Source organism: Lissotriton helveticus, chromosome 2_2, assembly GCF_964261635.1.
Source record: "Lissotriton helveticus chromosome 2_2, aLisHel1.1, whole genome shotgun sequence".
Classification (NCBI taxonomy): Eukaryota; Metazoa; Chordata; class Amphibia; order Caudata; family Salamandridae; genus Lissotriton; species Lissotriton helveticus.
The window spans coordinates 25,869,778-25,886,954 of NC_136060.1; the positions used below are offsets into that span (position 1 = coordinate 25,869,778).

The 17,177-nt window shown below is 49.0% G+C and overlaps 1 protein-coding gene across 2 annotated transcripts in view; it reads left to right on the forward strand.

Moving 5' to 3' along the window:
- TRAPPC11 (trafficking protein particle complex subunit 11) overlaps window positions 1-17,177 on the forward strand; it is a 607,699-nt gene that overhangs the window by 393,692 nt on the left and 196,830 nt on the right. For both annotated transcript variants that reach the window (XM_078678000.1, XM_078678001.1), the window contains exon 25: window positions 1,201-1,357. In XM_078678000.1, coding sequence (XP_078534126.1) covers window positions 1,201-1,357 — 157 coding nt within the window. The remainder of the gene's footprint in view (window positions 1-1,200; window positions 1,358-17,177) is intronic.

The window sequence follows — 17,177 nt, forward strand, 5'->3', positions numbered from 1 at the left end:
GTTGTTCATTACCTACGGTGCGATTCGTAAGGGGCAGGCAGTATCAAAACAGACTATTGCAAGATGGATATCTGCTGCCATTGCCTTTTGCCATGCACAGGCTGGGAGACCTTTGCCTTCTGCGCCCCGAGCGCACTCTACAAGAGCGGTCTCCTCATCTACGGCCTTATTTGCTGGAGTCCCTCTTCAGCAGATCTGCAAAGCGGCTACTTGGGCGAGTCGCCATACCTTTACCAGACATTACTGTCTAGAGTCAATCAGCGAGGCTGATACTTCTGTGGGTCGAGCTGTTCTACGGAATCTGTTTCATTAAGGTGAGCCTCTGTTTCCCACCTCCTTGTTTTCTGCTGTCAGACGCTTCTTATGTTATGTTTTCACATATTTCCATGATTGCATTATGTTATGCTTTATACTATATGTGTATTTTCACTTTGCATTGTTATTTGCATTACTAACTGACAAGCTTGACGTTATGGGCGTCTGTTCAGCAAGGATATGTACTGCTAGCTACTCTGATTCAGGCATGTGAATCTATGAAAGACACCCCTAATACTGGAGAAGAACAATAGTTACTTACCTGTAATCTGTGGTTCTCCAGTATTGGTGTCTTTCATAGATTCACATGCAACCCCCCCACCTCCCCTCAGAGGCTTTTTAGGCTATTATGGTTTACCTTCACTCCTTGCGAGAAAATCTGAGAGCCTGAGCCTCTGGGGAGAACATTCTGGTTGGTGCTGGCGCCTGATTGGCTGTAGTTTGGACTATACATAATGACTATGAGAGTCATAGATGTGGAAGTTTTTTGCCTACTGTAGCATTGGCTGCTTTACTTCCTGGTTCTTTTTCTATTAGTATTACTACATATATATGGCATATTATTGCTTTTTTATGTACCGTGGGACTCCCACTCCGACGACGGGGAATGATTCAGGCACGTGAATCTATGAAAGACACCAATACTGGAGAACCACAGATTACAGGTAAGTAACTATTGTTCTTATAACTAGGTTTCGTTTGGGCCTCGTCTGTTACAGTGAATTATTTTGAAAGTTGCTAACTGTTATGTTTTGATTGCCCGATAAATAATAATTTCAGATGCATAGCTTCCCATTCTCAGTCAATGGCTCCAATTATTGCATGTGTGTATTTGTTGAATTCTGGGGTCATTGATGTAATAATTCATGTTTCTCTTGCTCAAAGTTCGAACCTTTGGATCGCGTGTATGCAGATATTCCCTTTCTTCTAATGACTGACATTCTGAGTGTATCGCCATGGGATCTTACTGTTGTCACCAGCCAACTGCAGCTTGCTCCAACTATAGCACCAGTAGATGAAATAGAATCACAAGTGGAGAATGGTGAGTGTTAACATCTTTTCTTCTGCTTTAATACTTTGTATTGTAACAACCAAATTCACTAAAATACCTTTGTAAAATCGTAAATTTACCTCGGGTAATATATCCCTTGTGTCTTAAGAGTTGGTAGATCTGATGTACATTTGATAATATCTAGCGTTCGCTGTACAAATTATACACACAGATCGGGATGTTCACAGGGCTTTCGTATATTGAAAAAATTATTGTTAATTTTTTTCTTACGCCTGTAACGCCTTCATGGATGTTGGGCCTATCTACTGAAAGTAACTTTAACTTGGAATTCCAATTAGTTTTTTTGTGCAGAGCATTGTTTGTAACCTCAGATATTACATCACAGGGTTATCTCGTACAAATGGTTTCACATGGTCACACTACAAGTTGTCATCTCCTTGCTATACCAAGGTAACTTCATGACTGCTCTGGATCTGAAAGACGAGTACTTATACATCCCTGCACACCCAGCACATCACCAGTATCTTTGCTTTGTAGAAAGTGGAAAACACTATGAGTTAAAGGTATTGGTCCAAGGGTACTTGAAAGGTTTCTGGCAGTCGTAGCAGCCCATCGGCATGGAAACACTATAAAGGACAAGATATAGCGTGTGATCCATTGCCCCTCTGGGCCATCTGGGCCCCGGAACTCCTGAGCCACAGCCTTCGTGAGCCACTGCAATTGCTTTGCCAAGTCGTACCATTCGAAGTCTGGCACGGTCAGACCCCCTTCAGCTCTCGGGCGTATCATTGTAGCCATCGCAACCCGCCATCTGCTCGACCCCCAGATAAATTCTACAGCCATAGAACTGAGCTGTCGGAAGACGGAGCCCAGCACCCAGATCGGCAACGTCTGAAAATAATATAATAATCGTGGGAGCGCCACCATCTTCAGGAGTGCCACCCGACCCGCTACCAACAGCGGCAACGTACTCCAAAATCCAAAACTGCCCCTAAGTCCCCGCATGGCCCGGCCCAAATTACCCTCCAACAAATCCTCAAAGGTATGATAAATGTTGGTGCCTAAATAAGGTAAACAGTGGGGCTCCCAACGGACGCCCACCACCTGCGACGGGTTTAGCACAGCCGGCGCCACTGAGAACAAGCAGGTCTTTGCCCAGTTCACCCTCAGCTCCGAGTACTGCCCAAACACTTGGAGCAAGTGTTGAGCGCCCTCCAAAGCCATATCCGTGTCTGTGAGAAAGATCAACAAGTCATCCGCATAAAGGGCGATAAACTGCATGTCCCCACGGAGGTACAAACCTGGCTAATGCGTCCCCAACCGGGCATGGGAAGCCAGTGGCTCAATGGCCAAGGAAAATAACAATAGAGAGAGCAGACATCCCGGTCACGTGCCCCGTCCCACCTGGCAGGCTGATGAGATCGTCACACCCGTCCGCACTCGAGCTGTCGCTGACTTATAGAGGAGTTCCATCCACCCTACTAAGGTGTCCCCAGTCCAGATTTGCACAGGATCGGATACAAATATGGCCACTCTAGGCTGTTGAACGCCTTCTCAATGTCAACTAAGAGAACCGCTGCAGCAGGGGTCTCACTATGGTCCTTGCCCAAAATCCGCAAAAGGCGTCGTACATTAGTCGCAGTATTGGGCTTTGGAATAAAGCCCGCCTGGCCAGAATGGACCAGTTGCGTCATATAAGGAAGAAGCCGGGTCGCCAGAATCCTACTCAAAATCTTGTAGTCAGTTGTTAACATCGATAGTGGGCGATAGACTGACCTAGACAATGAGTTCTTACCCGGTTTCAGCAACGGGATAATGATAGCCTCGCGAGTGAAATCTGGCATTCTCACTGAGTCCCAGGCTTCTCGATAGACCGCCAACAACCTGGGGGCCAGGATATCGACATATGTTGAGTAAAATTCAATTGGTAGACCATCTGCTCCCGGGGTTTTCTTACGCGCCATATGTTTTATTACACTATGTATTACCCCAACTGTGATTTCATGTCCCAACGTGTCTCCCTGGTCGTCCTCAAGATGCTGCAGTCGTATCTCAGCCAAGAACTCATCTAATCCATCATATACACCCCGCAACCTACTCTTGTACAGGTCCGCATAGAATGCCAAGAACATCTTGTTAATCCCTTGTTTGGTATATTCCAGTACGCCTGCTGGAGTGGTCAAAGCCAGGATGGGCGTGCCCCTTGGGTCGGATTGGCCCGCCATGCCAAGAGGGAACCCACCTTATCTCTCTCCGCGTGTGCCCGCACTAAATACTCCTTGTGGTCAAAGCAGCGCAACCTTTCTACCTGCGTTGCCACTCCCTTTCTTGCAGTTAAGACTTCGGCCTGTACCCCCGGATCCTCATAGTGGGCCCTCTCTGCTCGAAGCAGCCGCTGTTCCTCCCTCTCTATCTTGCAAAAGCGTCCTCCGCACACCTGCTGTTTTAGCAATTCATAAGCCCTGCACCACCGCATTAAAGGCATCCCACTCTAGGGCTAGGGTCGACGCCGTCCCTTCATTCTCGAGGAAATAATGTTCAATACCCTCTTGTACTTCTGTGCGAAACACCGGGTCTTCCAAAGCCTCTGGGTGCAATCGCCAGGAAGGGATTGCAGGCCGTTCTCAAGACTATCTCAGCGTCAAGAGTAGTGGATTATGATCCGAGATTGTCCTTTGCAGGTACTCACTATGGTGGACCAGCTCATGGACGTCCCGGGAACACAACACCGCATCCAGCCGTACATGCAAGGCATGTAGAACAGAATAATAAGAATAGTCCCGCTCGCCCATATGGTGCACCCGCCACGTATCTATCAGCCCCCACTCTGCCTGCCTATCCCTCTGGAGTTTTGAGAGCTTATGTATGGGTGCCTGGGGTAGCGGTGGATGCGACCTATCCATCTCCGTATCCGTGACCGAGTTGAAATTGCCCCCCAGGATCACTGAATCGGTCAGGAATGATGCCAGTCTCCATGATAACCGAGCAATAAAAGCAATCTGTTCCAGATTAGGGGCATACACACTGCACAATGCCACATCCCTCCCATCTAACCTCCCCATAACAGCCACAAACCTCCCTTCCGGATCCACTATCTGCTGAGTCTGCTGGAAGGGAACCCCCACCCTCACCCAAATTAGTGCACCTCTAGCAAAAGCAGAATACGTTGTGTAAAACAGCTGCCCCCTCCATCGGCGCTGCAATGCCTGGCCTTCAGCTCGTCCATATGGGTTTCCTGGAGAAAAGCTATCTGTACCCCTCCACGCACCAAATAAGCATGGACCCTGTGGCGTCTCAACATCATATGCATTCCCCGTACATTCCACGTAATTCATTTGAACTCAGGTGATGTCCCCATAGTGCGGATTACCTCTGTTCCACAACTGCACTCCCTGTATTGGCACACCAGTGGCTCTAACTATCCCAAAAACAACCCCAAATTTCCCCCCACCTCCCCTCCCCAGAACAGGCTCTAAACAGCTAGTACCCATCCAAACTATCCACTAACAGTCCCACTGCTAACCACCAAGGATTCACTCTAAGAGAGAAACTAGGGGGAGCTCTAACGCCAAGAAGATCTGGCCCGCTGCTTCACTGCATCCAGATGCCAAACCCCACTATCCAACCAGCTCCATGCTTCATCAGGGTCGTTATGGAAAAACGTTTTGCCATCCAAAGTCACTCGCAGGCACACCAGGAACATCAGGGAGTATTGAATGCCTTCGTCTCGGAGGGCCTTCTTGACCGCCAGAAACGAGGCTCGATGGCGCTGTACCTCAAAAGTATAATACGGGAACAGTGACACATTATTATTGTCCAATCTGTATGTGCCTGCGATGTGTGCTTTATGAAGCAGTAGATCCCTGTCCTTATAATGAAGCAAGCGGGCCACCACAGGTCTAGGTGGTGTCCCAGGTGCCAACGGGCGGGCAGGCACCCTGTGCGCCCTCTCCAGGGTGTAAAATGGCATCAGGACCTCAGGGGCAACATCAGTGCACAGCCACTGTTCGAGGTAGTCTATCATGCTGTCCCCTTGCACTCCTTCTGGAAGGCCCACTACCCTGATGTTGTTCTGTCTATTACGCCCTTTGGCATTCTCTGCCCTCTTTTCCAGCACTTGGAGCCTGCGAGTGACTTCACCCATCGCTGTCTGAGCCGGTTCTAAAACCTCCAAGGTAGTCTCAGCTTGCTTCACTCGGTCGGCCAGCTTCCCATGATCTGCCCATAAGAGACCCAGTCCCAGCGACACCTGAGCAATGTCTTGTGGGAGCGCCTCCTTTGTATCCGTAATTGCTCGGAGGATCTGATCCACCTGCTGTTGCGTCAGCCCCTCTGGGGGCGGTTCAACCACATCTCGCTTCCGCTGCTCCATTGCCTCATCCTCCGGTTCTGGGGGAACCCCCCCGCCCCCTGTCGGCCCGTGGGTGTCCGACGATCTGGCCCCTAGTCTTGGTCTCACCATCCAGCACCTCCTATAATCTGGTGACGTGGGTCCCCCCGTCAGTCGGGAGTATGGCTTCTCTGAGTCGTCAGCCCTCGCCATCCACAACGCTCCCGGTGTCCTTACCCGTCTCCAGGCAGTCCACTCTGAGGCAAAACCTCTAGCCGCCAGGCAAGGGAGCATCTGACTCATCAGGACCACCGTGGCCTTGTCTGTAACGCCCGCACTTGAGATAGTCCAGCGGGGTTCCCCAGCCAACAGAGCCAGCCTCCACGGGATGGGGGTCCAACAGTCAGCCACCAAGCAAGTGTCCCAATCCAGGGCCCGAGGCCGCTGCAAGCCACAGGGGGCGATCACTCCTGCCCACCAGCGTCGCCACTCCCGCAACTACCACGGACCATCCAGCCAGTCACTCCTCCAGCCCAGGGTGCCACAGATTACTTCAGTCCACTCATGCGCCGCCAGCCGGGGCCGTGCCACATCCAGCCCCCACTGCTGGCTTCGGAGGTCTGTCCTTAGCCTCCAAACAGCTCCTCCGCAGCGGGCCACCCACGCTGGAATGACCGGCAAGCTCACTCCTCTGTCCGTTGGTCAAATTGCGGGCAGCTCCACTTCGCCCTGAATTCACGAGGGCAGAGCCCCCCAGTGTCGCGCCACAGCTTCCTCTGCTTACCCCAGTCCGCAGGGTAGAGCGGGGTCCCACAGCAGGCAGGGCTGGACCACCACCAGCAGTCCAGTATTTGGGCAGCAGCTGACTTCGCTTGCTACAGTCAAGCGCGGGAGCCTATCACGCCCCCAACACGAGTGCAGTTGTTGCTCGCGGCCCGCCGGAGCCAGGATCTCCACTCGTCCTCTCCAGTAACTCCCGGGCACTGTGTAGTCCTCCCCATCTCTTTGCCACCAGCAATGCACTTTACTATGGAGGCCGGGTGTCCCCAATACCCCCTCTGGGGCCACACCGTCAGCGGCTGCTACTCCCTCCTCACAGCGCACGGGGGACAGGATCCCGTTACAGGCGCCCGCCTCAGACAGCAGTGCAGAACAGGGCTTCACCGCAGGCAGGGCTGGATTTCCACTCTCGGCCAATCAAATAGACAGCGGCTCAGTCCGCCCGCCACGGCCGAGCTCAGGGGCCTGTCTCACCCTCGATGCAAGCGCAGCTGTCACTCACGGGCCATCGGCATAGGAACCCCCGCCCGTCTTCAATGATACTCCGGGCAAGGCGCAATCCTCCCTGTTTCTCTTCTGCCGGTGACTTACTGCGACATTGCAGCCAGACACTCCTGTGACTCCCTAGGGGCCGCGCTGCTGGTAACCGCCACACTCTCCTCACGGTGCACGAGGGGCCAGGATCCCGCTGCAGGCGCCCGGAACAAGCTGCTCCCAAGGGGTGAGAGCCCTCGTCCCTCCAGGGCACCGAACTACGCCTCTTCTCCGGCACTCCCCATAACTCGATCGATGGAGTCAGGCGCCATTTTCTTTTCACGCAGGCCAGGTCTTCCCCCCTCTTAATTTCTCCGCTCGGCTCGGTCTCAGGTGGCATTAAAGCACCCCATTCCGTGCAGTGCAGGCTCCCGCATCTGGAGGAACCCTCCCAGGGTCACAGAAGAGCCAGCACGGCTCTCCGTGCAGGATAAGCGGTGAGGTTGGCGCGGAGCTCTCGGCTCACGCGACCGTCCTCATCGGCGTCCAAGCCTCGCCCCCCCAAGAGGGTCCATGTTGATGACCAACATAAAGGACTGCATTTATTGCCTCTATCCTAAGCAAGATCTGCCGTACTTTCCCTACCAAGTCTCTTAGGGATAGAGAGGCAAGATTGCTTTTGTGGCTCAAATCCTCTTTGGCTGAGGAGGATGACCGAGCTAGATCCCATGACAGCTCTTCAAGTGAAGTAAGAAAACACCATAAATCTTCCCATGATGTTTCAGACCCTTCACAGAGGTCACCTAAGATTTCCTCTGGGTCAACGCTGTCTCCACCGTCCTTATCTCTCAAGGAGTCTAAGAAGACGTCTTCTTCAAAAACTGCGAGTAAAAGCCATGTAAAATCTGTCACTTTGACTCCATTGTTGACGATTTCTGTGACTTCTTCTGCCCCATCGTTGACGACTACTGTCTCGACGACGGCAATCACTTCGCCTATTCTGTCTACAAGAATCACTATCACTACCAAGAAGCCCGTTGTTGAGGAATCGTCGACGAGAAAATCATCGACTAAGTCACCGTCGACGACGGTACTGTCGATGAAGATATCATCATCGACTAAGTCTGCGTCGTCGACGTCTGCCCTGTCGACGTCGGCACCATCATTAAAACTACCGTTGATGAAGAGCCCGTCGACGAAAACCCCATCGACTGATTTACCTATTCAATCTAATACATCGACGATGACCGTTATACCTACGCTGTCAATTCTTATATCATCTGGACTTTACCAACTCAAAACTTTTCAGAGACAGGATTACAGTAAGATTTCTCCGCTTCTTCCTTCGCATCTCCTAAAAACTTACGTTGAGGATGATGACTGAGGACGAAGACAATGAGGGACCTTTTGGCACAGCTCACCATCCTTCTGAGCTCCACATCAAGTGTCAAGATGACGACAACAAGGCTTACCAGGAACAATATTATCAGGAGGAACTTGTAGTTCCACACCATAGATTTCATCATAGAGAGTCTCGCCAGTGTGAAATGAGTCTCCTCCCTCCTACGCTCATACAGGATCTCCAGGCCATGCTGGCAGATTACCGGTAGAGGTTTCCCTCACAACCACTGTTCCAGAAAATCCACCCCTACCAGCGGTGGTTCCTGATCGGTTACCTCAGTCTGAGGTTCCTGTTACACCGGCTCAGCCTTCAGGCCCTCCTGAACATGAGTAACATGACACTACCTCCTCTGAAGATGAGGTTGAAGAGGGCGAATTGCCTGATATTACTCGAAATAGAGATCCATGGGACGAGTATATTATACCAATGCCTTCTCTGCCTCTTCTTCTACCTTCTGATTCTCCCCCTGAGGATATCGGGGGCTTTCATAATGTAATGCCGTGGGCGGCACCTAGATTCCAATTGCCTGTTACTGTCGAACAGACAGAATGTTTCTTACATGATTTCAAGGAAGAGTCCTGGAAGATCACAAGAGCTGTACCAATCATAGACTATGTCTGTAATGAAGGAGTTAAGATCATGAAGACCCCTGCATCCATTCCGGCAGTGCTTCCTCAAATAGAAAAGAAATATTGTGCCGCTGCTAACAGCCCATCTCGTCTGATTGGCCATCCACGACCAGATTCCGTAATTTCACAGGCCGCCCAACAGCGATCTAAAAATCCTGCAATGCCTATCACTATACCGCCTGACAAGAAGAACCTCGTCTGGACTTTATTGTCAAAAAATGTTCTACCATGGCATCGTCCTCTATTCGAGCTGCTAATTCTCTAGCAATAATTAGCCGTTATGACTGCCAAATGTGGTCAGATATGGCGGGTCTCATTGACCTAATTTCTGAAGACCATAGGCAGGAAGCAAGAAAAAGTTTGTTGGAAGGAGAAAGTGCAGCATCTGAGACTATAGATTGCGCACTGGACATTGTGAATACCAACTTTACCCGTCTGAGGGGCGAGAGATTGTTCGCTGAAAGTCTGGGAGGCGCCGAGGTTTTGGGCGTCAAACTTGGGATAGGGATGGACTGTTGGACTATCCTTCTAGTCTACCGGCCCCCTTGGGCGTTGCCGGACTTCCCGGATTTATTTCTGGATTTAGTCCAGGACGTACGATCACGCTATAACAATGTGATCATCATGGGCGACCTGAACTTCCATTGGGAAAAGTCCCCGAAGGAAGGTCAAGCCAACCAGATAGATGAGGCCCTTAGGTCCTTTTGGCTAGTCCAGAGGGTAATGGGCCCTACACACGATAAGGGTCACACCCTGGATCTCGTTTGGATAACAACCCCTGAGCATGGCCGAGACCATGGCCCAGTAGTTGCGCAGCCATGCGCATGGTCAGACCACTTTCTAGTGAAGGGCACAATCTCGGTTGATGAACAGAAGGGGAAGTCCGGAGCAGGATGGAAAGTTGTGAGGAAATGGAAAGACATAAATGGCGATGAAATGGTAGCTCACCTCTTAGCTAATTCTCACCTTAATAAGATGGAAGATAATCCAGAAGTTATCTGTAACGTTTTAACAGATAAACTGAAAAAGGTAGTTGATCTCGTGGCACCAGCACGAAGGATGAAGGTGGTAGATAGAGGTGCTGGAGTCCCGTGGTATGATGAGACCCTTAGGGGAAAAAAGAGGGCTCTACGCAAATCTGAGAGAGCATGGCGGAAGGACTACAGTCCCAACGCACGGAGTCTCTACATACAGGAGCTTGCCTCTTATAAACATGCTATTCTCTTAAGAAAAGCAGAGTTCTACGAGGACAGGATTTCCAGAGCCTCGGACCCACAAAAAGAAATCTTTAAGGTCCTCACGGAACTCAGAAAAAATAAGGAGCAAAGTCCAGAGTTCAAGCAAGAAGACTGCCAAAAATTTCAGGACTATTTTTCCACTAAGATTAAAGACTTTCTATCAGAAATTGCCAATACCCCAATCCTGGACTGTCCTCTACAGACTGTTCCGGTCATTCGTCCGCTCGATCACCCTTTGGTCACTCTGCCCTTGATTACGAAGGACAGACTGTTAAATCTCGTGGGGCGGGTCAAATCTGGTTCTCAGGCCGACCCGTGTCCTCCGGAGATATTTAAGTTGGCTATGCCAGGTATTGAGGAAGATGTTCTGACTCTCCTCAACAACTCCTTACAAACAGGACAGGTTCCATCCTCCTTTAAGGAGGCACGGCTGATCCCCCTGCTGAAAAAAACTGGGGCGGACGTTAAAAATTTTAAGAACTTTAGGCCTATTTCGCAGTTACCATTCTTGGCCAAAGTTCTGGAGCAGCACGTCCTTACGCATCTCTCTGACCATCTGGAGAAAAATGTTTCACTGGAGCAAAACCAGGCGGGGTTCCGTGCACATCATAGCACGGAGCTAGTGATGTTATCTATCCTGGATGAGTTAAGGAACAGAGTGGACAGGAAACTCCCTGGCGCCCTGGTGTTACTAGACCTCTCTGCGGCTTTTGACACCGTTTGTCATAGTCAACTGCTGCTGCGGGTGAGGGATCTAGGCATCCAGGGCACCGCACTCGTCTGGCTCTCTTCCTTCCTCCAAGGGAGAACTCGGAGAGTTCAATTGGCAGACCTATCCTCAACCCCAGTGCTGATCACCTGTGGGGTACCGCAGGGTTCTGCCCTCTCCCCTCTCCTATTTAATGTCTATTTGCAACCTCTGATTGCGGCTCTCAATCAGATGGATTGTCAAATATACAATTATGCCGACGACACCCAAATCATTATCCAAATGGAAGATTGTACGGGTGCACACGCAAGAATGCAGAATATCCTAAGATTTACAGCTAATTGGATGTCTCTGAATTCTTTGAAAATCAATCCAGATAAGACCGAGGTGTTGCCAATCACGATCATGGGCAACCCCTGGAACGACCAGTTCTGGCCATTAGAACTAGGAGTGCCTCCGGAACCTGCAACAGTGGTGAAAAGCCTGGGCATCTTCCTGGATGGGAGTTTGACGATGCAAAAACAAGTCTCAGGAGTGGTAGGCACGTGTGTTGGTCTCCTCCGACAACTAAGGAAAATCTCCTCACTTCTGTCCTTTGCCACCCTGAGGCGTGCTGTATCTGCCATGATCCTATCCAGGATGGACTACGGCAACTCACTATATGCAGGGCTTCCGAAAAAACATCTGAATCGTCTGCAAGTTGTCATGAACGATGCGGCAAGATTGATTTTTAAGAAACCAAGGAGAACGCATGCGTCTCCTTTGTTACGTGAACTCCATTGGTTGCCCGTCAAACAGAGGGTGTTGTTTAAAGGGCTTTGTATTACACACAAGGCCCTGTATGGGAAGGCACCAAACTACATCAAAACCCGTCTGGCCCCATATAAACCTGGTAGACGGTTGCGTTCCTCTGATGCGACTCTTCTAACCCAACCGCGTTTTTGACTATCTACCCTTGGTGGTCGCGCCTTTTCTAACATCTTTCCTGCGGTTTGGAATAGTTTACCAACTGAACTGCGCAAGGAATCCAGCCTGCTGCCCTTTCGGAAAAGATTAAAAACAGTGCTTTTTCAGCAAGCATGGGAGGGGCTGTAGGTTTGATGTTCGGCTTTTCAGAACCTGCTTTGGCATATACCTGGCAAAGCGCTTAGAGACCTCGGGGTGATTACGCGCTATATAAATCAAATAAATAATAATAATAATAATAGTCAACTGGCCAGTGCGGCAGTGCTTAGACGTCAAGGATGGCTTAAAGCCACCACTTTCAGAACTGAAGTGCAAACAAAGATTTTAGACCTGGCCTATGACGGAGAATCGTTGTTTGGTAAACACATTGATGAAGCCCTCTTAGCTATCAAGACTGACACGGGTACCGCTAGATCGTTAGGCGCTCTTCAATACAGGCGTGGATTTTTCAGAGGCGAAAGAGGACACGTTTTTCATCGAGGAGGATGCCAAAACCAACAAAACAGGCAGTACCAACTCCAGTATAGACAGCCTTACAACCAGTCATCATACCGGCAGTCCACTACAGCTGGTTTCTCCCATCAAGGTGGTTGAAAGCGATCACAAAATCAAAGTCGAGACACTTACACGAAACAGTGATCTCCACAGGGCACCAACCAAATTACTCTCCATACCAGTGGGCGCCAAGATTTCAGCTTTTGTACTTAAGTGGCAGGAAATTACTTCAGACCAATGGGTTCTGGTCCTAGTAACCAACGGTCACACCCTAGAATTTATCAAACAGCCACCTACTACTCCTCCCAAAGGTCCCCTCCCTCTCATCTTCATTCATTATTCAAAGAAGCCTTAACGATGCTCCTCAAAAATGCGATGGAGAAGGTTCCATCATCTCAGAAAGGAACAGGTGTCTATTCTCATTTCTTCCTTATCAAAAACAAGTCAGGGGAATGGCGACCGATTCTAGACTTTCGCAAACTCAACAAATTCCCCAAAAAGCAAAGTTTCCGAATGGTCACGCTTTCCTAGATTCTAGGTTGTTTAAACGAGAGAGATTTTATGGCTTCTCTGGATATGGAGGACGCATACTTCCACATACCTATCCACCCCAAACAGCGCAAATATCTTCGCTTCACAGTGGCTGGCGCCCACTATCAGTTCAAAGTTATCCCGTTTGGACTGAAATCGGCACTTAAAATCTTCACAAAGTGCTTGGCACCTGTGGCAGCAGCATTGAGATCTCGAGGAATCCAAGTATTCCCTTATTTAGACGATTAGCTGCTCAAAGGTCCTTCGGAACACGAAGCCAAGGTTGCCACAACACTATGTCTTCATCTCTTCGCTTCTCTGGGGCTGACTATCAACGAGAGCAAATCACAATTCTGTCCACTCCAAGTCATTCCTTTTCTCGGAGCACTGCTAGACACGTTTCAGTGCAAAGCATTCTTGTCTTATGACCGACAAATACGTCTTCAAAAACTGGCACCTCTAATTTCAAAAAGGTCAGTTTCTGTCAGGTTGTTTGCTTCACTCCTGGGGATGTGCTCTTCTGCAATAAATCTAATACCCTTGGCAAGGCTCAAAATGAGACCTCTTCAAGAGGAGCTACATCTTCAGTGGCAACAAGCCGTGGGTTCGTTTGACAATTCTATCAGGGTCACACCGCGCATGATAAACTCTCGGCATTGGTGGTCACAAACAACAAATTTAGCCCAAGGTCTCACATTCCTTCAAACCATTCCAGACTTCATTTTAACAACAGATGCCTCCATGGAGGAATGGAGAGGTCATCTGCAAGATTTACAGATTCAAGGAAAATGGTCTCAAGTACACAAGCAACAGCATATCAACAGTCTGGAGCTACGCGCCATACTTCTGTCTCTACACGCATTCCTTCCAAGGATTGCGAGTTCCTTAGTGCTGGTTCGTACCGACAATACAACCCGCATGTATTACATCAACAAACAAGGAGGAACAAAATCAGCAACGCTTTCGCAGGAGGCTCAAGAATTGTGGGAATGGGTCACAGTCCACAACATAACCCTGAGAGCCGAACACGTCAGGGGTCTCCACAATACCCTGGTGGATACGTTGAGCAGGTCTCAATCGGACTGTCACCAGTGGGAACTGGAGCGGGAACAATCAAATAGAGTATTTCAGGCTTGGGGCAAGCCGGCACTGGATCTATTCACAATGAAAGAGAACAAGAAATGCCAACACTGTGCCAGCAGGATCCCTCAACAGGGCTCAAGGGGGAATGCCCTGTCCATGTGATGGTCTGGGATTTGTGCATACGCTTTTCCCACTATTATTAATCCTGAGAGTGCTCCACACGATGAAGCTGGAGGGTTGCTTTCTGATTCTGATTGCAACCCGATGGCTACGGCAGTACTGGTTCCAGGAACTTCTGCTACTGTCTCAGGACAAGCCGATAAGCCTTCTTACAACGCCTACGATGTTGTCGAGGGACAAAGGTCAGGTGGATCATCTGGACCCACAGTCTCTACATTTGCATGCATGGCTCCTGATTTCTTAGAGTTCAAGGACCTTAACATTTCACAAGACTGTCGTGAAATCTTAGCAAAATCTCGAGCCCAGAGCACAATCAAGACTTATCGCCTAAAATGGAAGCGTTTTTGCTGTTGATGTGAGGCAAATTATATTCACCCAGTTTAAGCTCCTGCAGAACAATTTCTCCCTTATTTGCTTTATCTAGTTAAGTCTGGGCTTTCTTTTTCATCGGTCAAGGTCCATCCTGCTGCCCTCACCAGATTCAGAAAAGACGCTAAGCTTCCCTCTCTCTGTTCGTCTTCACTTGTCAAACAATTCATGAAAGGGCTTTTCCGAGCCTTCCCTCCAGTACTAGCTCCTCCTCCAGAGTGGTAACTCAGCACTGTGCTAGCGCAATTAATGAAATGTCCATTTGAGCCCATCCAAAAAGCCGAACTCATATTCTTCACTTGGAAGGTCTCCTTGCTACTGGCTCTTGCTTCGGCAAGGAGGGTTAGTGAAATCCAAGGCGTCACCATCACGGAACCCTTTCTACATTCCACTCAGGACTACGTAACCCTTCGAACAAATCCTAGATTCATCCCTAAAGTACTGTCACTATTTCATTCGAATGAACCAGTAAGATTAGGAACTTTCTTTCCGAATCCGTCCACTCCAGCAGAAAGAGCATTGCACTCTCTGGATATTAAGCGCTGTTTAAAATTCCGCCTACAGAAAACGAAAGACATCAGACGATCCAACCATTCGTGGCCTATCGCCAAGCAACACTTGGAAATGCAGTCACGAAAGCAACAATCGCCAGACGGCTGGCATCCACGATTCATTTCTGCATTGACAAAGCCAACAAACCTTTACAGAGGAAAGCCAAAGCTCATTCTACAAGACTTATGGCAGCTTCTAGAGCATTGTTTGCAGGAGTGACTCTGGAAAATATCTGTTGTGCTGCAACATGAAAGAATGTCTACACGTTCACAAAGTATTACTGTCTTCAATCTGCACAACTAGATGATGCAGCGGTTGGACAGGCTGTCCTACGCCATCTTTCATTAAGGTCAGAATCAGGTACTTTTCTTTGTGTATATACTGTTCTATTGCTTTCATGCAGCATTTATATTTTTAGGTCTAAAGTAAGGTCATATATATATATATATATATATATATATATATATATATATATATATATATATATATATATATATATATATATATATATATATATATATATATGATATATGTATTCATCTTTTACATCGGTAATGACTTTTAACATAGTTGATTTCTTAAAGGCTTGTCTATTAAAAAAAAAAAGAAAAAAAAAGATTTTCTCAACATCATGGATGCAGTTTGGGTGTTTATGAACACTCGTCTCCCACCAGCCGCAAACGACAGTATTTTTAGTATACTGCTTGCTACACTGATTCAGGCATGTGAATCTATGAAATATAACCTAATACTGGATAAGGAAACAAGTTACTTGCCTGTAACTACAGTTATCCAGTATTGGTATCTTTCATAGATTCACATGCACCTACCCTCCTCCCGGGCGAGTCAGTTCTCTATGATTTGGGATACTTACTTCCCACTTGTGCTAAGAAAATCAGAGGAGAACTCCCTCTGCTGAGAGTGTTATAGAGGGTGCTGGTAGCTGATTGGTTGGAGCTGACTGTTGGTTCTTTTTACTATAATGATGTAGATAGGCTACTAAGATTTAAGCCTCAGGCATTTTTCTTTTAGCCTAGTACTATTATTTACTTATGGCACTACTTTTCTAATTTACCATGGGTCTCCCGCCTCGGCGACGAGGAATGATTCAGGCATGTGAATCTAAGAAAGATACCAATACTGGATAACTGTAGTTACAGGTAAGTAACCTGTTTTCTTCACCATCAGGTGTAGGTTGGATACCGCCGACCCTCTGGGCAGAATAGTTTCCATGTCGGTACCCCGGGGGGTTATGCCTGGTTGAGGACTTCTGGTATTGCAGGGGATGTCCAATCCACCCTTCTGGACATGCTTTTGATGCCCGTCACCTGTTTGGTGACAAGCCGGACTCATCGCTCGAGCGCTTAAAGGATTCTGGGATTACGGCCAGATCCTTGGGCCTCGCAGCTACTTCTCGCTCCACGCAGTCTGCCTTTTGCCTCTTTCGTGGCTACGGAAGCGGCGCCCTACCACGTTCCACCCAATCGAGCCACACGCCCACGCAAGCAACCCTGCCTATGCATGTCAGTGGATGTGGGACCCAGCGACGTTGGTCTAGGGGCCAGCAGGCGGGCAAGTTCATACCTACCACCCCTGCAGCAGCCTCCAAACCTTCCTAGTCCGACCTTTCAGGGCCACCAGAGGCCAGTGGGCTGCAGGATTCACCATCACACCCCCCACTGGTAAAACATCACGTCGGACAGGTGTGTTTTGCAGATAGTCCGAAGGGGCTACTCCCTCCCCTTCGAGACTACCCCTCCCTCCATGCCACTAGCAGTCCATCGCATGTCGGAGGATCAGTTGGCCCTTCTCCGCCAGGAAGTTACGGCTCTCTTGGCCAAGGGACCAATCGAACAGGTACCTGTGCCAAAAGTAGGTCGTGGTTGCCATTCACACTACTTTCTGGTACCCAAGAAGGACAAAGGCCTGTGTCCTATCTTAGACCTCAGGGCTCTCAACTGCTTCCTCCGGAAGGAGAAGTTCAAAATGCTCACGTTGGCTTAGGTCCTCTCTGCCCTCGATCCCAGAGACTGGATGGAAGCGTTGGACATGCAGGACGCCTATTTCCACATCCCCATCCTGCCAACCTACAGGCATTACCAGGTTCATGGT